Here is a 25568-nt window from a genome sequence, read left to right on the forward strand (position 1 = left end):
TGATTTTGGGGAGGGGCGGAGAAAGAGAAACATAGATGTGAGAGACACATCGATTGGATGCCTCCTGAATGTGCGACTGGGGTCAGGGATCGAACCTGTAACCCATGCATGCAGCCTGGACTGGGAATCGGGAATTGAACCCTCAACCCTTTGGTGTGTGGATGCTCTAACCACTGAGAAACACAGGCCAGGGCTCTCTTTTTGTACATTTTTATTTGATTTTTTTTGAGAGAGAGAAACATCGATTTGTTGTTCCACTTACTTATGCATTCAATGGTAGATTCTTGTGTGTATCCTGACCAGGGATCTAACTGAAACCTTGGGGTATCGGATAACACTACCCAACTGAGCTACGGGGCCAGGGCTGTTACTTCTATTATCATCATTCCCGTCTTTGGCCTAAACTGCCTCTCTCCAACTTCTCTCAAAGACCAGACACAGACTGAAGAAATTCTTCATTTTATTTCCACCACAACGCCCCCCACCCCCCAAGGATCACTCCCTGCTCTCCCGCACCTACACAGAGCCCCGCCCCAACAATTTCACAAAACACTGCTTTCCTCCCAGAGCTAAATGAACACCCAGTCACCAACTATGGCCACACCCGCCCTGCCGGCCTCCCCATCTGCCCCCACAGCCACTGGCTCTGTGAACGGGCTCCCGGCACCAGTGTATTTCCCAGGGTCACCTGGCTTGCTGTTTTTGCTTAATGATGTGGGTGTCGATCTTAAAGCCCTCCCTGCCTTTTCCCCAGAGGGCTCTCCCATCTTCATCTGCCCTCACTCTGCACAGCTTCCCGGCCTCACTGCCCTGGACAGACCCTGAGCTCCCCGGGGCCCCAGTCCCTCAGCTGTCACCTGAGAAGTGTTGATAGGGACTAAGCCCAGACGTGTCATGATTCTGGGGAGGGAAGACGGGAGCAAAATCAGAAATGGATAAGGACACAAGGAGAAAAGGAGAGAGATGGGGGGATGGAAAGAGGCTAGAGGCAGAGGGATGACAGAGGGACCCTCCCACCTCAGCCCCAGAAACCGAGGTGAAACCAGCGCCCCCTACAGCCCCAAGCCCTGCCCATCTAGCAGCTGTGGGTCCTCTGGCTCCGAGCCTTGTACACTTCGATGAGCAGGTCCTTGACGTACTGGATCTCCCGCTCCACGGACTCGGCCCTCTCCCTCAGCTCGCGGTTCCGCGCCTCCAGCCCTTGGCACTCCCCCTCCAGGGCCTCCCCCTCTGCCCGCTTCCTCTGGCGGTACCTCAGAGCCGCTGACTTGTTCTGGTCTCTCTTCTTTTGTTTGCGGTCCCCTCGAGTGGTGGCAGGATTGGGGTAGGGGGCCGGGCGAGAGGGTGGAGGTGGGGGAGGGGGCTGCTGTGCTGGGGGAAGGGTAGCCAACGCCGCATCCCCCTGCCCAGCCTCGTTGCGGCAGTACATGACCAGCAGGTCGAGGGTATCCAGGGCAGGGGGCTGAGGGAGGTCGAAGGTGGGCAGGGGGAGAGGAAGGGAGGGCGCTGGTGGCGGCAGTGGCGGTGGTGTCAGCGGCAGCGGCTGTGGTGGTGGGGAGGGCGGTGGGAGAAGTGGGCCATCGAGGAAATAGTCTTCCATCTGCTCCAGCTCCTTCTTGAGGAGGGAGGCCATGGCTTCCAGGTCAGGGGGGGATGGGGAAGGTGGGGGGAGGGCACCTGAGGGCAAGGGGGGCTCCAAAGGGAGGAGGGCTGTAAAGTCAACCCGCTCAGTCATCCAGTCCGAGAAGCCATCACCTGGAGGAGTGGAGAAGGACAAGTTCCGTGAGTTCCTGGTTTCCCACCCAACTGGGTGCTCCCTCATCCCCGCTTCATTCATCTCCTCCACTGAGTAAACCCTCCAACGAGCCAAGCAGTCTACCGACTGGTCAATGAACTGACTGACCAACCAATCAACGAAGTGAATCCGTCAATCAATCAACTCTTTCAATCAACCAATTAATGAACCGGTCAACCAACCGATGATCCAAACAACAAGAGAGTCAACCAGCCATTCTGCACCCATTCCAACATCCTCTCTACGGATTAGCCTACATCTGTGGTTTCTCCGATGTACTCTGTAGTTCATCTTAAAAAGCAAACTAGATCCCGCATACCCGGTTTCACCTTTAATCCCTTCATTACTGAAGACCCGCTGTGTTCCACGCATTTGGGGCGCACGAATGGATACAGTAATTCCTGCCTCAGGGCCTCCGCATATGCTGTTCTCTCCACCTGAAACGCTCTTCCCTTGGGTCTTATCATGGCTCATTCCTTCCCATCCTTTAGGCCTCAGCCAAATCGGTACCTACTTGGCCAGGGTTTCCTGGCTACCCACTCTAAACTAGGTCCCCGGTGTCTTTTTTTTTTTTAGCTCACAACTAAGGGTTCCCCACTTATCCCACAACCTCCTCCTCATTTTACTCCTCTGGTCTGTCTCCCCACTAGAGTGTGAGCTCTAGGAGGGCAGGGATCATGTTCGTGTTGTTCCCAATTATATCCCCAGCACTTAAAACAGTGCCTGACATAGTACAGGCACTCAATAATGACTTATCCAATTCATAAATAAATGCATTCTTCCTCCTCCTACCCTGACCCCCCCCCCCGTCCCAGCTCACCCCACCTCCATTCCCCACCTGCCCTTACCTGTCAGGGGCTCTCCCCCCCCTGGAAGCCCGCCCTCCAGGGCTCCCCCAAGGACCTCATAGGGGCCCAGGGGGGCAGGGGCCAGGGGGAGTTTCCCATAGTCGACGAGCCAGCCCAGCCCGCTAGCTGGGAGCAGGGCCCTGTCCAGCTCCAGCCCCAGGGTCGCCAGGAGTGACATGGCTGCAGCACAGGCGCTGGGCACGGGTGGCAATGAAGGAGGCTGCACCAACAGCTGGGAGGCGGCTCTGGAGGTTGCTCAGCTGGGCGAAGACGGGCACCAAGGTGAAGGTGGAGGACCTACAAGTGTGAGACAGAAGTAGGTGGGGTCACAGGCCAGCCTCACTGGTACAGAAACCAAGCCACATCCCCATGGCCGCAGGGTCCTCCCTCCCGCTTCCAACTGGGATTGGGGCTATACATCGCCCTCTCAGAACCCTAAATCTGCCCCTTCCCCAAATCTCCGAGCCCTACCCACTCCCAAGGGAATTCTTTTTTTAAAAAAAATATTTTTATTGATTCCAGAGAGTTCGGGAGAGGGTGAGAGAGACAGAAACCTCAATGATGGGAGAGGATCATTGATCGGCTGCCTCTTGTTCGCCCCCCACTGGGGATGGAACCCAGGGCATGTGCCCTGACGTGGTTCGTAGATCATAGGTCGAGGCTCAACCACTGGGCTACGCCAGCCGGGCAGGAATTCTCTTTATGCCTGACTTCAAAATCCCAAAACCCAATCCTTCCAATACAGCAACCTAATGGTTTCCCAGGGGAATTTCCTTCAGAAGATTAGCACTCTAGGGCGTAGTTAAAGTAGGGCTTGGCCCTCATTAGCTGTCGAGGTCTGGGCAGGGGCATGGCTTAGCTTCTTGGGTTCTAGGCCACCTTCCTGTGAGTAATTTGTTAGAAACCATGGAGTCTGGTTTATGATTGGCTGATGTGATGGGTTGGGGCATGGTGCAGCGGTTCTCAACCTGTGGGTCGCCACCCCTTCACAGGGGTCGCCTAAGACCATCGGAAAACACATTACATACTGTTTTTGTGATTAATCAGTATGTTTTAATTATGTTCAATCTGTAACAATGAAATCGGGGGTCACCACAACATGAGGAACTGTATTAAAGGGTCGCGGCATTAGGGAGGTTGAGAACCACTGCTTTAGCCCCTCCCACCCACACCATAATATTCCACCTTAAAAGAACTCAGTCCCAGGGGAATTTTCTTCCAGTCACGTTCCTCCTTCTCAATCATTTCCTTTAGGGCCCCACCGCCTCCCTAGGTTCCATCCCAAATCAATTCCCAGGGGAATTCCCCCTGTGCCCCCCGCAACCTCATCAATATTATCCATTCACATCCCATCCTTCCCGCTTTGAGAACTTTGCAATGACCTCCTTTGTCCCTCTAAGCCCCGCCCACTGCTTATCCTAGCCCCGCCCCTCCCCGATGATTCCCCAGAGGCCCCGCCTCTTTCTCCAATCGCATCCCCCGCCCTCTTCTCAAGGTGCGCTTAGCCCCGCCCCTCACAATGGCTCCGGTAAGCCCCACCCTTCGCGACGGCCGTGGCCCTAGCTCCACCCCATCCTTTTTTTTTTCTTTTTTTCTGAGGAGGAGGAGGAGAGGGGGAGGAGTAGGAAGAGATCGCTCCACCCTATTCTTAACAGGGTGTCTCAAAGCCCGGCTTTCCACCCAAGTTAAACCAGCACCCGCCCCAGCAGACGCCTGAATAAAAAACAGGGCGGCTGTGCTGTGCGACTAAGCAATGTGGAGCAGGGAGGGGGGAGGGGACGGCGACCAGCTTCCACAGGCCCCCGCCCACCCATCCACACTTGGCTTTCTCGCCGATGGCCAAAGCGCATGCTCCGCCCCTGAAACGGTCCCAAGGCGCTCACGCGTCTGCCCTCCTGGGGGCTAATGCGCATGTGCAGCGGCTTACTGCCAGCCCTTCACACGGAAACACTGGCTCTGGTGCGCTAATGCGCATGAGCAACGGCGCGTGGACAGATTCGTTCCCGCATAACAAATAAGTGAAACCCTCTCTGGGGGCTAGTACGCCGGCGCAAGCGCACGCGGGCCGTCTTTAACGCCAACGTTCTCTGTAAGAAAGCTCCCTTCCCCACCATTGGGTCGAGTGCGCATGCTCGGCAGCGCGCCGACGCGCGAGTTCCCTCTTCTGCGCCTGCGCGACCGTGATCCCTCACTCTCAACTCCCCACCCCCCCTTCTCAGGCCTGGTCGTGAAGGCCGCGAGGTTCGAAAGGGCGGGAAAGGCAGTTGGAACCGGGGGGACGAGCGGTTACTCACTCCATGGCGGCGGAAAGGAGAGGCAGCAGCGGCCTCGGCTGAAGAGAGAAGGCGGGAGTGGAGAGCGCAGGCGCGGTGAGTGCGGAGACGGGCCGGGGGCACGGAGGGGTCGCGGCTACAGAGCCATGGCGGGGCTACGCGGGCGGAGGCGGTGTCGCGGCAGCGTGGGGAGAGATCGTGTTCTGACGTGACCTGAGGATGGGGAATGAGGCGGCCCCGGGGACCGGGGACAGATATACCGGGGGCGGCGCAGCACGGCACGCCGGATCCTTCCGCGCCCCGCCCCGGCGAGGCCCCAACAGGCCGGCGGGCCTGGCCCCCTCCTCCTCTCGGGGCTCGGGCCCCTTCCTCCTTCGGACCCCAAGAGTTCGGTCCGCTCCTGTCTCCGGCCTAGGACCCAGCTCCCGTTTTCTTCCGACCCCGAGGGTTCTGGCCCTCCCTTCCCTGAGGCTCTGGGGTCCGGCCCTCTCCCTCCCTCCCATAGTCCGGTCTTCTGCTCCCTTTGATCCCGGGGCCTGGTTTCTTCCTTTGCCTCACGGATTTCCGGCCATCCCCATGCTGGTGTCTTAGTCCCGCGTGAGTCACAGACCTGCCACGGTGGCCCTGGGAAAACAACCGAAATCCTCGGGCCTCAAATCGGTAGGGAACTGTCTGCAAAAGGAGAATAGGCAGCTGTGCCTGATGAGGTGGTTTGTGAGAATCAAATAAGTTGATGCTCGGGAAGCCCCACGCACAGAGCCCAGCTCGTACATGTCCGTTCGACGTATTTTATTATCAGTGGGGACTCCCGGGGCCCCCACTCTCCCCACACCCCTACCCCCACCGCGGCAAGCGCCCCGGGCAGACACGTGTTGTTGTTTTAATCCTGACCCGAGGATGTTTTCTCCCATTGATTTTTAGAGAGCGTGGAAGGGAGGAGGAAGAGAGAAAGAAATATCAATGTGAGCCCTAGCCGGTTTGGCTCAATGGATAGAGCGTCGGCCTGCGGACTGAAGGGTCCCGGGTTCGATTTCGCTCGGGGGCATGTACCTTGGTTGCGGGCACATCCCCAGTAGGAGGTGTGCAGAAGACAGCTGATCGATGTTTCTGGCTCTCTCTCTCCCTACCTCTCTGTAAAAAAAATCAATAAAATATATTTTTTTTTTAAAAAAGAAATATCAATGTGAGAGACACATGGACTGATTGCCTCCACCTGAGTTCAAACCTGGGACCCTTTGGTGCTGGACCAACATTCTACCCACTGAGCCACACAGGCCAGGCAGGGCAAGAGCCTCCGGCGCTTGACTAACCAGCGCCTGCTAATGGGCCCTTCTTGTGTGTGATTCTCTCTAAGCTGGAAATTTTCAGCCATCCCACCCTCACCCGTTCCAGATGTTGGGTGTTCAGCCCCGTCTTGACCCACGGGTGCAGGGAATTGGGCATCCTCGTCCCCACTCCACCCTTTTCACCGTCCACTGCCCACCTTCCCGTAGCCCTGTCCACAGTACTGCCCTCGGGCCAGGTGGTTCCTTCTGCTGCTCCTGCTCCTCACCCTGACTTCCTGAGATGCCCCCCACTGGGTTAGTCTCACAACCCTGCCCCAAACAGGGAGATCTGTACCACCGTGTGTAACAGGGAGCGTCCTGGCCATTCCTTCCCTGCGCGCTGGGCCCTCCACCATCCCGAGTGGATGCGGGTCTTTCCTCTGCGGCAGAAACTTCTCTTTCCCGCCCTGCGTCTGTCCACATCAGGACGTTACACCTGGAGTTCAGCCTTCATCACTTTTATGGCAGTTACAGGACTGAATCAGAATCAAAGAAGTGGGGGAGCCCTAATCCTGAGGGTTATGTGGGGAGTAAAGACATGCAGGCTTCTCCCCGCCCCTTCTCTAAACATGCAGGAAGTCCTTGGGCTCTGACCACTTTCCCGCAGAGCACTTACTGTCCGCTCTGCCAGTATTTGAGCACTTGCTCGATATTCCCTTGAGTTGGTAGAGGCTACATTATGTCACCTAGACATCACTGAGTAGCAGTTAAGGTCATGGATCTGGAACCAGGTTGTTTGTGTTCAAATCCTAGCTGCACCCCACTTACTAGCTGTGACACTGGCGAGTTCCCTTATACTTTCCTGTGCCTCAGATTCCTCGTGGGTTGGGGGGCGGGGGGGGCGGCATTAACAGTATCTACTACTCAGGTCTGTTATGAGGATTAAATGAGTTAATACAGGTCAGGTGCTTAGACTAGTGCCTGACACACAGAGGCTGTTACTATTATTATTATTGGGGTGGGTATGTTTTATCTTCGTTGCTAAGCAGTTAGCGCTTTAAAACTATGACTGGTGCCCTGGCTGGTGTGGCTCAGTGGATAGAGTGTCAGCCTGGACACTGAAGGGTCTTGGGTTCAATTCCCAGGCAATGGCGCTTACCTGCGATGCAGGTTCGATCTCTGGATCCCCATTGGGCTGCATGCAGGAGGCAACCAATCAATGTCTCTCTCTCTCACTCACTCCCTCCCTCCCTCCCTTCCTCCCCTACTTCCCTCCCTCCCTCCCTTCCCCCTTCCTTCCTTCCACACACTGAATCAATGGAAAAAATATCCTCAGGTGAGGATTAACAAAAATAACAAAAACTTTGGTCTTCTTCCTTTTTTTTTTTTTTTTTTTTTTTTGTTTTTGTTTTTGTTTTTGTTTTTGTTTTTGTGATTAATCACTATGCTTTAATTATGTTCAATTTGTTTTTTTTTTTTTTTTTTTTTTTTTTGTTTTTGTGATTAATCACTATGCTTTAATTATGTTCAATTTGTTTTTTTTTTTTTTTTTTTTTTTGTGATTAATCACTATGCTTTAATTATGTTCAATTTGTTTTTTTTTTTTTTTTGTTTTTGTTTTTGTTTTTGTTTTTGTGATTAATCACTATGCTTTAATTATGTTCAATTTGGTTTTTTTTTTTTTTTTTTTTTTTTTTTTGTTTTTGGTCTTCTTCCTTTTAAATGAAACTTAAGGACCGACCTCCTTCCACTTGTCAGTAGAGATTTGAGCAATAACGGGTAGGTTAGGGCAGTGCTGGACAGACTGCTGGCAGTGAGGAGACACAGTCAATCTCCCCCCCACACACACACACACAGACACCCTCGTGCTTCTGAGAACTTCCAGGTTATGCGCTGGGACTAGGTAGAGGTTTTGTTGTTGTGTGTTTGTTTATTTTCTTTTTCTATTTTTTTTCTTTTACTTTGGAAGTAATTTTAGGTTTATAGAAAAGTCACAAAAATAATAGTCACAAACAACCCTAGGCAGTTTGGCTCAGTGGATAGAGCATCAGCCCGTGGACTGAAGGGACCCAGGTTTGATCCCCAGCCCTGGTCAGGGCTCATGCAGGAGGCACTCGATGTGTCTCTCTCACATCCATGTTTCTCTCTGTGTGTCTCTCCTGCTCCCTTCCATTCTCTAAAAATCAATGGCAAAATATCCTCAGATGAGGATTAGCAAAAATTAAAAAATTAAAATGTAAAAGATAGTACAGAGTTTTCATGTACCCCTCACCTAATGTCCCCCACTGTTGCCATTGTTACATTTCTATTAGCTAAACTTCAACTTTATGTGATTTCACTGGTTGTTCCCTAAGACTTTTTTTGTCCCAGGATCCCTTCCAAGATGCCATATGACATTTAGTCCTCGTATCTCCTTAGTCTCCTTGGTCTGCAGCAGTTTCTCTGCCTTTCCTTGCCTTTCATGACCAGGGCCAGTTGGGAATTCTGTGGAAAGTCCCTCCGTTTGGTTTCATCTCATAGACTGGGATTATGGGTTTTTGAGAGGATGGTCAGATAGGATTTTTTTAAAATATTTTTTATTGATTTCAGAGAGGAAGGGAGAAGGAGAGAGAGATAGAAACATCAATGATGAGAGAATCATTGATTGGCTGCCTCCTGCATGCCCCCCACTGGGGATCGAGGCCACAACCCGGCATGTGCCCTTGACCGGAATCGAACCCAGGACCCTTCAGTCCACAGGCCGGTGTTTTATCCACTGGGCCACATTAATAACTGGGCGTGAACTAGCTCTGTATGGGAATCATTGCTGGCTGTGTGCAGGGTATGCTGACTGAGAAAACATTGGGGCAGGGACCTGGTGCCTTTTCTCTCTGCAGCTGTTGGATCCCAACCAGTTCAACCCTGGTGCCGACTGCCCCACCCAAGATCTTGACTCAGTCATGCTGAGTGGGTGCCAGTTCTCACCCTTAGCGGCCTAGCCCTTCCAGGCACATTCTAACTCATGTGCAGTGGGTCCTTAGTGGCTGCCTGTGAACCCCGGTCTTGGCACCCAGAGCCTGCTTTTGTGCCCCTCCGTGACGGGACCTGTGGCCCCTCCAGGATTCAAAAGCCTCCGCCTCCCCCAGCTTGGAAGAGTCCTCCAGGGCCCGGGTGCCCCAGCCCTTTCTACTCGAGCTGGGGCTGGTGGCATGGGAGGGGCTGTGGGGGATTCTTTTTCAGTTCGGAAGGACCCGATTTGTGGAGTGAGGTGACGGTTGCAGGCAGGTTGCATCACCCTGGCTCTTTGGTGGGAGGCGGTGTGGAGGGATTCTCCGGGGGCCTCAGGCCACCTGGCAACAAGCTCCTGATTAGCGGAGAGGCACCAGCACAGCAGGGGAGGGTAGTGGAGGGGGAGGGAGAGCAGCCACCTGTGCAGAACCCTGAGAATCTGAGAAGCAAGCGCGAGAGGAGCCTCAGATCATAGCGGCTAACCCACTGTCTTAAAAGACTGAGGCCCCAGGAGGTGAAAGGCGTTTATACAATCACACTGCTAGTTAGAGCCCAGGCCTCCCAACACTTCACAGCTTCCAGGGCTGCAAGCCCCAGGGAGAATCTGTCTGCTCCTCTCAGATCTGACCCCCAGTCCCGGACATAGCCTGCTGGGAGGCCGCCAGGCCTGGCCCTTCGCCTCTAGTTTGCTGCTGCTCAGTTGCCTCTCCCCATCTCCCGTGCCCTAGAGGAGGCCCTCACCTGTGCTATTGCAGCAACCCTCACTGGTCTCACAGTTCAGGAGACCCGCTGGCATGATGGAAAGGGCACCCACCGAGTTTGCATCAGCTGGACCCAGGTTCCGATCCTGAGCCTCAGCCACCTCCTGCAAAGTGGGTCAGAACGAGGGCTCTGGAGCCAGCCTGCTGGGTTCACATCTCAGTGCCAGCCTCTGTGACCCTCAGCAAGTGGCATCTTCTCCCTGTGGCACAGTTTCATCCATGACGTGGGGTAAGAGGACCCACCTCTTAGGGTGCTTGTAAGGAAATCGATAAATGTGTGTGAAATTGCTAGAACGGGACCTGCCTAGTTATGAACATTAGTTATTTCTCTCTAAGGCGTGGGGTGCCAGGATTGTGTGGAACGATGTAGGTAAAACCAGCAGCACTTAATAATTCAAGGATCTCTGTATGTTTGTTTCTCTTCCTGCCCCCATCACACTTTGTTCTGTTTTCATGGCTGCCTCCCAGACAATGTTTGTGTACGTGACTGTTTCCCTGAGCACTTAGAAGGCAAGGTCATCCTCCCTACCCCCAGCCCTGTGCTGCTGTAGGCATCAGTTGACTTTGGGGGAGGGGGGTAATCTTTACTTTTAGAGAGAGAAACATCGATGTGAGAGAACATCGATCAGTTGCCTCCCATGTGCACCCCAACCAGGAATCGAACCCGCAAACCTTTGGTGTATGCGATGACACTCCAACCAACGGAACCACCCCGCCAGGGCGGCATCAGTTCACTTTTAAATGAGTTGCTCATGCACAGAGGCTGGGGAGTTCAGTACCGTTGTCCCTGAAGAGGCACTAGGGCAGGTGTCTGGGTTATGCAGGCCGCGGGGGCAGAGTTGGAGGTGGGCGTCCTGGCAAACAAGGGCAGGAAGGCCAAGGCCAGCTCACTAGGGGAAAGGGCAGCTCGGGGCACAGGTCTGCCACGTGGCCTCTCGGCCCAGAGTCCTCCGAGCCCCTTCCCGGCCCTCACTCCTGCTACTCCTTCCTCGGCAGAAACAGCCAAGCTCTTAGAACCTAGTTAGGCCCACACTGCACCCTCTGTGTCACCTTCAGTGATCTTCTGTATTAGCTTCTGTGCTCATTGCTCTAAGAAATTGCCACAAACTGTAGTGGCTTAAAATAGCACACATTTAGTTCCTTTGAGTTTCGGGGACCAAAAGTATAAAATGGTCGGCAGGGCTGTGTTCCTTCTAGAAGCTCCAGGGAGAATCCGTTTCCTGGCCTTTTCCAGCTGCTGGAGGCCACCTGCATTCCCTGGCTCATCGCCCCTCTTCTCATCCCTCCAGCCTCTGCTTCCATCGTGACATCTCCTAGTTTTCCTTTGATCTTCTTGCCCCTTTTACAGAGACCCCTGTGATTACCTAGGGCCGCCCAGATCATCCAGGATGTCTCCATCACAAGACCCTTGTTTTAATCACAGCAGCAGGGTGCCTTTTGCCACGTGGGGTCACTTATTCACAGGTTCTGGGGGTTCGGGTGTGAACATCTTTGGGGGGGACATAGTCCAGCCTACCACACCTCCCCTCTTGGAGCCTCAGTTTCCTCACCTGGAAGACACACACTAGGGCCAGCACTGGGGCCCCCTCCCTTACAGGCCCACGGGGACCACAGGAAAGCACAGCTGAAGGTAATTGACAGCATAGTGTCCTGGAGCTTGGGGTGTCATCACTTGCCACTGTTTGGCCTCCAGCAGGACACCGTGCCCCCTTGTTGCTGTTGCCTCATCAGTAAAGTGGGGACAGTCGGGATAATAAGTGAAAAAGCCTAAAATGGCGCTGGCTCAGTAAGCAGGCCTATGTCGGGCAGGCCAGCGCAGCCCTGGACCACCCGAACGGAGCAGGTGCTGCTCGGGGCGGCTCATCTTGCTGGGCAGCAATGCCAGCCTCCTGGTGAAGCACTTCTGATTTCACAGAAGTTGGAAACCCAGATTTTTCTGCAAGATCCACATTTTAAAAGGTTGGCAAGTGATTCAGAGAAACGCCAACAAACCACAGCGTGGATAGATAGCTCAGGCCCTCCCTGACCCTTGTGTTCAGTGGTTTCCCGCACCCCAAGCCTGCAGTTCTCCCTGCTGGTAGCAGAGAGCAGAAGGAACCGAGTCCTCCTCCCAGTCCTGGGTCTCAACCCTCTCTGCTGGACTGGCCAAAATTGAAAAGGCACAGTTCTGGTCAGACTCAGCCCAGACCCACAGAGTCTGGAGGGCAGTGTTTGTGGGGCGCAGGAAGGAGCTCTCTAGAGGAACGTCCTGGGGACTCAGTGCCTGCTAAAGGGGCTGGTGTCTTCGTACCCCACCTGTTCCAGAGGCCACCAGGAACACATAGACTTGAACAACTTGAGTCTCTTGCGCCTTGTAGCCAGGGAGGCCGCCCACCACAGGGATCTGTGAGGTGGCTGAGGAAGGGGGTGTTAGGGTTTATAGGAGCCGGGCTGGGTTAGGTGACTGGGAGGGATCAGGGAAGCAGGGACAAGTCATCACTGAGTATTTTGATCCTCTCCAGAGGGTGGCGCAGCACTGTGGTTAGTTAAGAAGCAGCCATCAGCGTTTGGTCATTTTTGTGCTTTGAACAGTGTTCATGTTTTTGTCTGTCTGGTTTTTGTCTGGGTCCATCACGATCAGAGTGGCCTTGCCGGTGGTGCTTTGTGAAGTGATGGTCCCCACTCCACAGGAGAGCACCAGGGCCAGACTGGCAGGGCTGCTCTTCCCTTCCTCACACAGTGTGTTCATCCTTCCCAGCAGGGGAAGGGGGAGAGGGAAGCAGACCTGAACCCAGCCAACACCCACTGGGGTGGCCAGTCACAGTGGGAGCTGAGGGAAACAAGAGAGGGAGGTGGAGACGGAGGCAGGAAGCCACAGCAGGTAAACCGCGCAGGCACCCAGGGTCCCCCAAGTGCCCCCTCCACAGGCATGAAGAACATTAAGGGTCAGTGGTCAGCAGAGACCTGCGCCTCGGCCTGGTTAGTTCAAGAGTCCTTTGCCCTTCTGCCCACGCCCGCCCAGAGCAGGAACGAATTCCTGAGGGGGTGGGGTGGACAGGAAAGAGCAGCTGATGTCCCCCCTCTTCACTCCAAGCCAGAAGCTTGGGAAGGCAGACAGCCCTGAACTGGATCCAGAATGAGACCTAAACTAGCCTGGATGGTGATAGAGGTGGCCCGGGGTGTCATTAGAGAATGGGAAAGGGCTACCAGACATGGCACATGGTGTGTGAAAAAATGTCACATTGGAGAGGCTCCTGAGGCCCCAGCTCGGCTCTGGGGCCAGTCCTAACTACCTGTGCCCCTTTGGGCAAGTTACCTAAGTTCTCTGAGCTTCACTCTGCTCATCTGGAAGACGGGAACACTAATGGCTCCCACTTCATAAGGTCATGGGCAGTGCAGGTAAAGCACTGCCAACGGCCCAGCACAGGAAGTCCTGGGACCTTAGCGTGTGGGTGACGCCCAGGGACAGGTAGAGGCTGTGGTTGCTTCTGATTCTCAGAATCTAAGCCACCCTGTCCCCACCTCTGGGGGCTTTCTCCTGGTTCCCAGAGAAACCGTCTCCATGGTAACTGTCTCTGCCACAACCTGGCCAGGACCTTGCCCTCCCTCCCCCACTGACATCACTGCCTCTCCCCTGGGCCATTGGTGTTGATTACAGGAGAGCGGCTGGGAAGGGAGCACATGTGTGTGCGGTTCTCTCAGCAGGTGTGCTTGTGCCTTGGCCTCTCTCCACGTCTTTTATTGTTGTTGTTGTTAATTTTATTTTTGAGAGAAACCTCGATGTGTTGTTCCACTTACTTATGTATTCGTTGGTTGCTTTTTGTGTATGCCCTGACCAGGGACTGAACCCGAACCCCGTCAGGGCCAAGGCCTTGTCTTATTCATCCTGACTTTGACATGTATGTTGATGTTGGACAAGTTACTTAACTCGAAAAGGGAGATGCTAATGGTACCTCATGGCGGGAGGAGTGAGAGCTAAACCAATTAGTACCTGAAAAGCACTTAAAATAGTACCTGGTACATGCCCAGCGTGGCTCAGTGGTTGAGTGTTGGCCTTTGAACCAGGAATTTGCTGTTCTATTCAAGTCACATGCCCGGGTTGTGGGCTCAGTTCCCCAGTAGGGGGTGTGCAGGAAGCAGCCGATCGATGATTCTTTCTCATTGATGCTTCTGTCTGTCTCTCCCTCTCCCTTCCTCTCTGGAGTCAGTAATGTGTATATGGTACCTAGTATCAAGCAACCCCAGAGCCCACTTACTCCATTGGTAAGCATGTAACTGTGATGGCCGGCAGCTGGCGCAGACCCTGGGCTACAGCAGTGAAAACACACATCCTGCCTCTGGTGGAGCTGACATTCTGATGTGGAAACAGACAATAAACAAGACATTGGATTTCAGAGTGGTAGTTCTAGAATCTTCCTTCAGATCTACTCTTCTGGTTTTTAACTTTTCTGCGCATGTCTTACCTGATTGGTTATCCCTGTGGGGAAAATTGCTGTTTGTCCCACCACCTGAGCTCCTTTGGGTACAATTCCAGGCCTCAGGAGCAGAAAGGAGAATGTAATTGCTAATTAGATGTGAAATGACTTCTTGGGGTAGAGATCGCATTTTCAAGGGAGGGAAAAGGAGCAGGTTGAGTCCAGGAAGCATTTAGGCAGCAGCTTGAGGCAGCAGGCAGTGTCGGTGCCTGGCCAGGTCGGAGAGCTTGCTTCCCCCTCCGTCTCCGTCGGAGCAGGAGTGTGCACCTGCTTACAATGATTTCCAGAATCTAGTGAGTGAGAAAAAGAACAGTGCATCTGGCATGCAGCCTTTTGTGTACAAAAGGAGGAGAGTGCAAACTGGGCATTTGCTTAGAGACACTGAAAATCTCTGGGAAAGAGGCACAAGAAACCAAACAGCTTGTCTCCAGGGAAGAGAGCTGGTGACGGTGGGGACAGGGGGCGGGTGGAGACCATGGTGTTCCCTGTTGTACGTTTTGAATGTAGAACCATATGAACAAACTGCCTCTTGACAAAAAGGATTCAGTTTTCATTTTTAAAATAGCCACCACCGAGGCATTGGGTGGCTGTGAAATGGAACATGTGGGATGAAGCCTCCTTGGCAGCTAGTTTGCAGTAACATTTAGGCATTTAAACAGTAAACACCCAAACGTGCGGTAAACCTGGAGGGATCCCTTCATGGGATTTGGCCTGGAGAAAAGACGGGTAGCATGACAGGCAGTGAGGCTATCCATGGCCCCTCCCCCTGAGGAGCAGACAGACAGACACATGCACCTCCTCTTTGTCTCCTCACGGGTCCCTAATACTTATTGCTAGTCAGTTAGACCTGGGAGGTTGGTGTGTGCTGGTCCTGGGGGAGGAGCAGGCCGGAGGGAGTTAGGACTGGAGTCCCAGGTGCGCGCCTCCATCCCACCTTCCTGTTGGGGAGACCTTGTACTGTGGAAGGAGATGGCCTTTGCACGGAGCCGTGCACTGAGGTGTCCGTGCCGCTGATGTGGCTTAGAGAAACTGCTCTGCCCTCTCTGGCTCTGTGCAGCTGCTACCAGAGCTGGCCATGCTCACCCGGCAGAATGGATGTCTAAGGACTGGACACAAGAGTCCAGGCCACCACCAGCTCCCTCCAGAGACTCCCCCAATCTCCCAGCAGCCTGGGTGAGTCTTTCAAAACATAAATCAGCCCTAGCCTGTCTGGCTCAGTGGATAGAGCGTCAGCCTGTAGACTGAAGGGTCCCAGGTTCTACTCCGGTCAAGGGCACATGCCTGGGTTGCAGGCTCTATCCCCAGTAGTGGGTGTGCAGGAGGCAGCTTATCAATGATTCTCATCATTGATGTTTCTATCTCTCCCTCTCCCTTCCTCTCTAAAATCAATAAAAATATTAAACAAACAAACAAAAAAATCAGCACAGTCCTGTCCCGGCCTTTGTGTTGCTGTCTCTGTGGCCTGGAAAGGACACTGCCTTGGCTAAGATCTGGTTAGCAAGCCATTCATTGCTTATTGTATTACCGGTAAATAGCTAATTCCATGGGGGAAGTTCACACAGAGCCAGTGCCTGTCCTTCCTGGGCACCAGCGCTGTCAGCAGCTCCACCAGCTGGCCGTGGGCAGAATGCCAGGGGCATTTGCTCCAGTCACTCCCAGAACTTTCATTGATAGGTTGACATTTCCTGGGCTCTGAGGATGCACAGGCACGCGCTAATAACATAGGCGCCTGACAGGGATCGGACCATTTCCTCTTCACAAAGACCATATGATTCACGAGCTCTGGCCCTTTTTTTGTTTTCGTTTTTGTTTGGGAGACTGCGGCATGGGGATGGGCCCCTGCCCTCGGGCACACAGAAGTCCACAGGGCTTACTAATGACAGCTACAGGCCTGCTGCCACAGCCCCGCCCCACCCCATCAGTGGACTAGCAGACCTGGATTCATAGTCCTGGACCCCATCCAGGAGCCCTCGGAATCAAGCCAGGACTCCTTGCTGTGCCCAATGAAGCAGCGTTTCTGCAATAAAGGAAGGGGGCGGCAACGGGGGCAGCAGCTCTCTGGGCCCCAGTGGATGAGCCTCATGGGGGAGGGTCAGTCAAGCTTCTGAGGGGGAGCCGATGAAGGGCAGCGGTGGGGTCAGGAAGGGAAGCATCATGGCTTTGTCTTCAGGAGATGGACTAGCCAGGCCCCGGCCCCCCCTCCCTCAGCCTGCTGCTCCAGCCACGATTGTACAGAAGCTGGCCTGTGTGTGTCACCCCCTCCGCATCTGTCTGCCCAGAGAACCTCATTCCATCTTTAAGACTTAATTCTGCCCTGGCTGTGGGGCTCAGTGGTTAGAGTGTCGGCCTGTGATTCCCAGTCCAGGGCACGTACCTCGGTTGCCCCATAGGGGTCCATATGGGAAGCAATCAGTCGATGTGTCTCTCACATCATGTAGGTGTTTCTCTCCCTCTCCCTCTCCCTCCCCCTCCCTCCTCCCTTTCACTCTCTTCGAGAAAGTAACGGGGAAAAATATAAAACAACAACAAAAAGACTTAATTCTGCCACCTCCTCCTCCCCTGCCCCAGGCAGAACTTGAGGTCTTGACCTTGGAGAAGTCATGTTGGCTTTGAGCCTGTTCCCTGCTCGGTGTGGTACAGCCGGTGCCCTTTATACAGGCTTGTGCCGCAGCCAGGATTCAAACCGATGACCCTTTGGTGCAGGGGACCACACTCATCAACCGAGCCACAGTGGCCAGGGCCCCTGTCCTTCTTAATCCTTTATTTCCTCTTGGTCCAAGGCTGATGTCCTCCCATTTTTGTTCCCAAACACCCCTGTTCCAGACACCTGAGGAGAGGGATTGGTATGGGGGGGAGGGAAAGTCCCTCACCCAGCACCGGTGCCCCCAGTTCCCTTCCATGCTCTGCTTTCTCTCGTTCCTCGTGCATAGACCGTACAACACGATGGTGACTTATTTGAGCGATTGTTGTTTTTCTGTCTGCTGGGCTGTAAGCTCCATGGCAACAGGGTCCCCTCTGTCTCGTTCACAGCCATGTTTCCAGGGCCTTGAGCGGTGCCTGTACATAGCGGGTGCTCCCAAATATTTTTTGAATGAATGAATGTTCTACTGTAAAGAATTTGTTTACTCTCTATAATCTCACCTTGGGGGATGGGCCTCTTTTTCTCTTTATGTTATGACTGTACAGAGTAGGGCTGAGTAGATACTAAAGTTAGGAGTTTAGTGGCAAAAGAACTAAAGATAAGAGAAGGTGACTGGACCTGGGCGAAGCTGGAGGTGACCGCAGAGAACCCTGGTGCTCAGCCAGGGGTGGGTTGTGTGTAGGTTGGAATCCCAGGTGGGCCTTTCTGACTTCCCTGGGCTGGGGAGGCAAGTAGATCTGGTTTGAAAAAACTTGGGCAGCATGGGACAGGCTCTGCCCAACTCCATCAGTGACCTGAAGGAAGTCCCTGCTCGTGGCCTCGGGTTCATCCTGGGTGAACTGCAGACGGCCACGGCTGTGCTGCCCGGCCTAGCCACGCACCCAGCAAGGCCCACTTCTCCAGTTTCTGTTCCTCCCACTTTCCCCGAGCACCGTCAGCTTCTCTTTTAGGAAAACTCGCCACTGTGGTCAAAGTGGGAAGCCTGCGTCAGCTCATAACAGTGTGTCAGCTGCACTTGTGGGAAATTCCCAGAATCCTAGTTGTCAATGGCTTTGTGAACTGGGACACACCCTGCAGACCCTCATCACTTTATTTTATTTGGATAAAAACTTATACATTTTCTCTTCCCCTCGTATCACAGCACATTGTCAGGGGTCCCCAGACCACCCTCAGATTTGGTGATTCACCAGAAGGACTCAGAACTCAGCACAGCGGTTAGGCTCATAGTTACAGTGAGAATCAGCCCAGAGCCCTAACCGGTTTGGCTCAGCGGATAGAGCGTCGGCCTGCGGACTGAAGGGTCCCAGGTTCGAGTCCAGTCAAGGGCATGTACCTTGGTTGCGGGCACATCCCCAGTGGGGGCGTGCAGGAGGCAGCTGATGGATGTTTCTCTCTCATCGATGTTTCTAACTCTCTATCCCTCTCCCTTCCTCTCTGTAAAAAATCAATAAAATATATTTAAAAAAACAAAAAAAAGAATCAGCCCAGGGAAAAGGCACCGCAGGGCAGAATCCAGGAGAGACCAGGCACCAGCTTCCGCCGTCTCTTCCAGGGGCGTCACACAAACAGCGCTTAACGCTCCCCGCAACGATGTGTGACCACACACGGCAAGCCTTGCTGTCCAGGCTTTTTATTAAAAGTCTGTCACATTTTTTACTCAGTGTCCAACCCCTGCAGAGGTCAAACTATACTGTGTGGCCCAATGCCGCATCTTTTTTTTTTTTTTTAATTTTAAAAATTTGTTTTATTGATTTTTTTACAGAGAGGAAGGGAGAGGTATAGAGAGTTAGAAACATCTATGAGAGAGAAACATCGATCAGCTGCCTCCTGCACACCCCGCACTGGGATGTGCCCGCAACCAAGGTACATGCCCTTGACTGGAATTGATCCTGGGACCCTTGAGTCCGCAGGCCGACGCTCTATCCACTGAGCCAAACCAGTCAGGGCCTAATGCCCCATCTTAAAGACACTCTCTATCAGGCAGGACACTCTAAGGCAACCATGTCAAACTCGTGGTCAGCGAGTCACATGCCTCGTTTAAATAAATGAGGCTTGCAGTCCACCGGCCTCAAGTTTGACACGCTTGCTCTAAGGGTTTAGAGCAGAGGTTCTCAACCTGTGGGTCGTGACCCCTTTGGGAGTCTAACGACCCTTTCGCAGGGGTTGCCTAAGACCATCGGAAAACACATATATAATTACATATTGTTTTTGTGATTAATCACTATGTTTTAATTATGTTCAATTTGTAACAATGAAAAAACATCCTGCATATCAGATATTTACATGACGATTCATAACAGTAGCAACATTACAGTTATGAAGTAGCAACAAAAATAATTTTACGGTTGGGGGTCATCACAACATGAGGAACTGTATTAAAGGGTCGTGGCATTAGGAAGGTTGAGAACCACTGGTTTAGAGGTTCCCTCCCAGGAGCCCATCAAGGGCCAGTCCTTTGTTTGGAACATGCAAGGTGTGGACAGCTCGGGCCTGCTGAGTAACCCTTTACTGCACACGCTCCCTCCAGCCGCATCAATCATTTAGCGCCCCAGAAGCACACCTGTTTCAGCCACTTTCACCAGCCCTTCCTCCCCATCTTCTGGTTGGTCCCACACCCTTTAACACTCAGCTTAGGCATGTGCTTCCTGGAACCGGGGCCAGAGAGCCTTGGCCCTGCTCCCACGTGTGACCCAGCCCTGGCTGCCCCTGCCTGCAGTCCTGGGATTGAAGCTGATGTTTGCCGTGCCTCTGGCTGCCCTGAAGAGGGGGCCAAGGCTTAGTAACCTCTCTGGGCCTCACTCTCCTAGTCTGTAAAGTGAACCTGCCCCAAATGGACCTGTTTTCGGGAGCAAGTGAGCAATAAGGCATCTTAAACACATAGACAGGCGGGACCGATGCGTGGTGAGCCATTAGTAGTAGATCCCTGGCAGCTGGGATGTTGGAAACAAATGACCCATTTGATAAATGGCAAACCACAAGCCCCCATAGAAGACTGTTTTTTTGCAGTTTTTTAATAGTATAAAAAGCAAAGACCTTTGTATAAATGCTCTTCGGGAGAACTTTAGCTGCAATTTATTAATAGCTAAAGCTCTCAGGGGCTGAGGAACTGAGACATGTGGGTGGCTGCTAACAACCAACCCGGCTTGAGGTGGCTCTGCAGTGACAGGTGTGTGCGCTCACGCAAGAAGGGCTGGGTGCCAGTGTGCTGTGGCCTCAGACACTTGCTGTGGCCTCCTGAGGATAAGGAGGCCTTGCTCTGAGGCCCCCAGAAGAGCTTTGTAAAAATGTCAAGGCCAGGATCCTGCCCCAGAATGACATCCACCAGTAATCTGGCAGCGTCGGATTTTTTTTTTTTAATTGAATTAGAGAGAGAGAGAGAGAGAGAGAGAGAGAGAGAGAGAGAGAGAGAGAGAGAGAGAGAGAAAGGGAGGGGATTGATTTGTTGTCCCACTTGTTTATGCATTCATTGGTTGCTTCGTGTATGTCCCCTACCTGGAGATGTAACCCACAACCTTGGTGTAGCGGGATGATGCTCTAACCAACTGAGCTACCCAGCCAGGGCCCATGTACCTTTTGAATGCTCCCAGGAGCTGCTCATGGGCAGCCTATTGAGATCTGCTTAGACTGAGCAGACCCACCAGGAGCATGGGCGGCCGTGGGGTCCTCTCTCCAGAAGCACATGGCTGTGTGGAGGAGAGACCTGGCCCCCCCCCCCAAAAAAATAGGGTTCTTGGAGGAAGGCAGGGGGCGAGGTAGGAGTTGCGGAGGGGCAGCTACAGTGGGGTGAGGACTGACAAATTACTGTAACCTGAGCCTCTTCCCCATCTGTGCCCTGGGGCCGTCTTCTCAGCCTCCCGGTAGGATGACTGGTAGGATGACTGGGAAGTTAGCTGAGTGCCCAGCTGAGGGTGTGGGTAGCACAGGGCTGGGCACACAGCTGCTGGGGCTGCGGTTAGCTGCCGGGAAATCCTGTCTCCGCGTTGGACCTGGTGCTCGTCCTGCAGCCAGAGAGCCCGCTGAGCGTGGCAGCTGGACCGTGAATTCATATTAAACCTGAGGTCAGCCGCAGCCCACATGGCTTCTTCACGAGAATTTCTTCACGGTTGGGTGCTCAGCCCCTGCTGCTGAGTTATCCCCTCACTGCACAGTCCTCCTTCCTCCCCAGCCCCAGGGGCTCTCCCCGGAGTGGAAATGTGGGCCTGTGCCTGTGCCTGGCAGCAGCGGCAGTGAGCGCCCTAACTAGTGCCCAACCGTTCGCCACACTTGAGCGCAGTAGCTGCTACCCCGCTTTCCCGCTGAGGGAACAGCCTCAGAGAGGTTTGCTGTCCCTTGTTTGAGATTGGAGCGCTAAGGAGTCACAAAGTCACGCCTCACTTTCATCAGACACTTTCTGCTTCCCAACTGCATTCGTTCTTTTTTTCTTTCTTTCTTTTTCTTTCAGAGAGGAGAGCTGGGTGCCAGCATGGGAGGGAGAGAGAGAGAGAGAAAAACATCCATGATGAGAGAGAATCATTGACCAGCTGAAGGACTGCGCCTTCAAGCCCTCTGATTGAGCCCTTGGGTTCATGCCCGCCCCTTAGTTAGAAGGAAGGTGGGGGTTGCTCCAACAGGCCCTCTGTCCTCCGAAATGATGAGGGATGCGCGTGGAGGGAGCCCCACCACAGAGCTCAGCTTTCCGGGGCCTGTTCCTTGAGGTCCATCAGGCCGCTCAAGGAGGCACGCTCTACCCACTTCCTCTCCCCGCTTCCAGCCGCAGCAGGGAACCCTGGGGAGCAGATCCTGCAGGTGGAGCTGGGTGAGCTTCGGGTCCCGAGAAGCTCCTGGAATCTGGCTGCCTCCTCGGGGACTGAGGTCAGTTCAGGTGCCTGCCCTTGGACTCCCCATGGCCGTGGGGCTCCTGCTGTGCTGAGCACACGCAGGTCCCAAGCACTCTCTCTCCCGGCGTCGAGCCGCCGCTCCGCCTTTCCTAGCTGACTTAGGGCCGGTCAGGAAGAGGGGAGCGGCCTCATTAGGACTGTCCGTCCCCGCCGCTCTCCAAACCGCGCCCGTGCCAGTGAGGTTGCCTTTCCAAAACTGCCATCTGACCATGTCACTTCCTCTGCTTTAAAAATCTTCCCAAGGTTGCGGACGACGCTGACGATTTGCTTTGGGAGCTGGAGAGCTGTTGCCACCGGAGTCTGGAGCCATGAGCGGGTTTAATTTTGGAGGCACTGGGGCCCCCACAGGCGGGTTCACATTTGGCACTGCAAAGACAGCGACAACCACCCCTGCCACCGGGTTTTCTTTCTCTACGCCTGGCACTGGCGGGTTTAATTTTGGGGCTCCCTCCCAGCCCACTGCGAGCACCCCTTCTACCAGCCTGTTCTCAGTCCCTACCCAAGCGCCAGCAACACAGACCTCAGGATTCAGTTTTGGAACCACAACTCCTGCTACTGGAGGCACTGGGTTTTCCTTAGGGATCAGCACCCCAAAGCTAAACTTGGGCAATGCAGCTGCCACCCCAGCCACAGCCCAGCCCACTGGCTTCGGGCTCGGTAGCAGCACCCTCACCAACGCCATCTCCAGCGCCGTCACCTCCAGCCAGGGCACAGCACCCACCACCGGCTTTGTGTTTGGCTCCACCGCCACCTCTTCTGCTCCATCCACCACACCCGGGGGCTTCTCGTTCACAGGTGGAGCCACGACCCAGGCTGGGGGGACCTCCAGTTTCAGTATTGGCTCCATGGGGAGTTCGGCCCAGCCCACGACACTTGCTGGGTTGGCCTTCACTCCGGCCACACCGGCAGCCACTGGAGCAGGAACCACACAGCCAGCTGCTCCCGCACCCACTGCTGCCACCACCAGTGCTGGACCCACACTCTTTGCTTCGCTAGCTACTGCTCCGACCTCGTCTGCTGCCACCGGGCTCTCCCTTGGTGCCCCAGCAACCACGGCTGGAACGTCTGGGCCTGGAATGCTGGGCTTCAGCCTAAAGGGTCCTGGAGCAGCTCCCACCACGTCCACAGCGACATCCACCACCACCACCAGCACAGGCAGCTTCTCCTTGAATCTAAAACCCCTGGCACCAGCCGGGATCCCCAGCAATGCGCCCACTGCCATAACCGCTCCGTCTGGCCCCAGTGCAGCCACTGGGGTGGCCACCAGTCCCGTGATGACCTATGCCCAGCTGGAGAGTCTGATCAACAAGTGGAGCCTGGAGCTGGAGGACCAGGAGCGGCACTTCCTGCAGCAGGCCACCCAGGTCAACGCCTGGGACCGCACGCTGATCGAGAACGGGGAGAAGATCACCGCCCTCCACCGCGAGGTGGAGAAGGTGAAGCTGGACCAGAAGAGGCTGGACCAAGAGCTGGACTTCATCCTGTCGCAGCAGAAGGAGCTGGAGGACCTGCTGAGCCCTCTGGAGGAGTCCGTCAAGGAGCAGAGCGGGACCGTCTACCTGCAGCACGCCGACGAGGAGCGCGAGAAGACCTACAAGCTGGCCGAGAACATCGACGCTCAGCTGAAGCGCATGGCCCAGGACCTCAAGGACATCATCGAGCACCTGAACACGTCCGGGGGCCCCGCCGACACCAGCGACCCGCTGCAGCAGATCTGCAAGATCCTCAACGCACACATGGACTCCCTGCAGTGGATCGACCAGAACTCGGCCCTGCTGCAGAGGAAGGTGGAGGAGGTGACCAAGGTGTGCGAGGGGCGGCGCAAGGAGCAGGAGCGCAGCTTCCGGATCACGTTCGACTGAGCCCGTGGCCGGCCGCAGGGCCGCGGGCCCCCACTTCGTTCAGTGGGGGAGCGTGCGGTTACTGTCTAGCTTTTGTTTGCAATGAAATGCTGTTTGATTGTCTGTTTCTTTCAAACAGTTGTGCTGTCGAGAGAACTGTTTGTGGTCTGAGTTTTTGCATTTATAAGTAGAAGTATTCTGAGTGTTGTAGTCCGAACAGCAGCCTAGTAGGTATGCTTTCTCTGTATAACTTTTTTGTTTATCCCAGACCCTTTTCTTTTCTTAAATATATTTTTATTGATCTTAGAAAGAGGAAGGAAAGGAGAGAGAGAGGAAGAAGAAAAAACCACACTTTGATGTGAGAGAAAAGCATCGATCCGTTGCCTCCTGCACGCACCCCAACTGGGGATCAAACCCGCAGCCCCGGGTGTGTGCCCTGACTGGGAATCAAACCTGCAACCTTTCGGTGCACGGGACAGCGCTCAACCAACTGAGCCACACCGGCCAGGGCCCAGGCCCTTTTCACCTACTGCAGCCTTCCTCATCGTCACTCCAGCCAAGTGCTGGAGAAGTGCCCACTCACGTGAGAGCCGTCTGCCTCCCAGCCCGGTTCCCTGGGCAGCCTCTCTGTCTACCACGTAGTCATAGGTGCCAGGTAAAAAGACTTGGTTCTCGGGGAGACAGCAGCCTGGGGTAAGGTGCACGTGTGGAAACTAGCCACCTGTGCAAAGTGACTTATGCCTAGAACAGGCCGTGAGATAATGAACTTCCCAAGAGGAGACAGGGCAGGTAGATGAGGGACTTGAACAAGGTGTTGACAAAAGGGTCAGACTTGGACGGGGGGGTCTCTGTGTTGCCTGGCAGACACACCTCCTCGGCTTCCTGGTCTCAATGTTAGGCCACCCCACAGCCGTGTCAGGGGGCGTCCTGCCGTGCCCGCACCACGGTGAGCTTGCACAGACTTGCCGCTCTGTGTTGTGCCGACTGTTTGCTTCTGTGCCTCACCGTTAGATTGTGAGCCCCTGTGGGCAGGGAGTGTTTCTTGTTCCCCTTTGTGTCCTCAGCACAATCCCTGTCCTATTTATCAAATAAGTGAACAATGGAGATGAAACCCGGCATAAAACGTTCATCCACAAAACGCCTGCTGAAACGGCAGAGGCAGCCACAGACTGGGTTCTGCCAAGTGTTCCCGACGCCGAAGCTACCCTGTCAGCCAGTGAGGCCCGGTCCAGAGGCAGAAGCCAGCCCGCGGCAGCCCAGTGTCTTTCCTGTCTTCCCACGCGCTGCACTCAGGACTGTATGTCGCTTTCCTAAATAAAATAAAATTCATTGTGGAACAGAAAGTAAGCTGTGCTGTTCCTGTGGATATCTTAAAGGGAGAAAGCTGGGTAAAAGGAGCAGGTTCCAGAAGACTGGAGAGCTCAGAAACAAGCCAAACTGAGCAGGACACGGCGTTCTCACTACACACACCCAAGTCGCGGGTTCCTCTGACGCTGGTGGCGGGAGGACAGGACACAGGGAACCTGTGAAGTGTGTCGGTCTGGGTTACAGCGTAGAAGACACGTAATGTCACCTGTCCCCATCCCTCAGGGTCACAGGTGTCTGCAGCTGTTGACCAAGAGGCCGGGTTGGGAGATGTTCAGATACCGGCCTACGCCCGCCCCTGCCCCCACTCCAGCTTCCCTCAGCCCTGCCCCCCGAGCCGTGAGGCTAAGGAGTGCCAGGGCTTGTTCTGGAGAGCCAGGGTCTACTTTCCGAGCCTTGATCATGAGTCATTCATTCCTTTGATGACCTTGAGCTCCTGAGGACTAGTGTCCCGTCCCAG

At 54.3% G+C, this 25568-nt stretch overlaps 3 protein-coding genes across 4 annotated transcripts in view; 2 read left to right on the top strand and 1 right to left on the bottom strand.

The window, feature by feature from the left end:
- Positions 1-194: 194 nt before the first annotated feature.
- Positions 195-5073, bottom strand: ATF5 (activating transcription factor 5). Its single transcript, XM_059665387.1, has 3 exons — positions 4938-5073; positions 2644-2940; positions 195-1755 (listed from the first exon to the last, which is right to left on the bottom strand). Exons 2-3 carry the CDS (start codon positions 2819-2821, stop codon positions 1076-1078), a joined length of 858 nt encoding a protein of 285 aa, XP_059521370.1. The 5' UTR covers positions 2822-2940; positions 4938-5073; the 3' UTR covers positions 195-1075.
- On the top strand, positions 4872-24857 carry NUP62 (nucleoporin 62). Its single transcript, XM_059665348.1, has 2 exons — positions 4872-5012; positions 22146-24857. Exon 2 carries the CDS (start codon positions 22211-22213, stop codon positions 23762-23764), a length of 1554 nt encoding a protein of 517 aa, XP_059521331.1. The 5' UTR covers positions 4872-5012; positions 22146-22210; the 3' UTR covers positions 23765-24857.
- The window catches only part of IL4I1 (interleukin 4 induced 1), a 33100-nt gene continuing 12409 nt past the window's right edge, over positions 4878-25568 (top strand). For both annotated transcript variants that reach the window (XM_059665331.1, XM_059665330.1), the window contains exon 1: positions 4878-5012. The gene's annotated coding sequence lies outside the window, so the exon portion shown is untranslated. The remainder of the gene's footprint in view (positions 5013-25568) is intronic.

Source organism: Myotis daubentonii, chromosome 15 (genome assembly GCF_963259705.1).
Source record: "Myotis daubentonii chromosome 15, mMyoDau2.1, whole genome shotgun sequence".
NCBI classification, from domain to species: Eukaryota; Metazoa; Chordata; class Mammalia; order Chiroptera; family Vespertilionidae; genus Myotis; species Myotis daubentonii.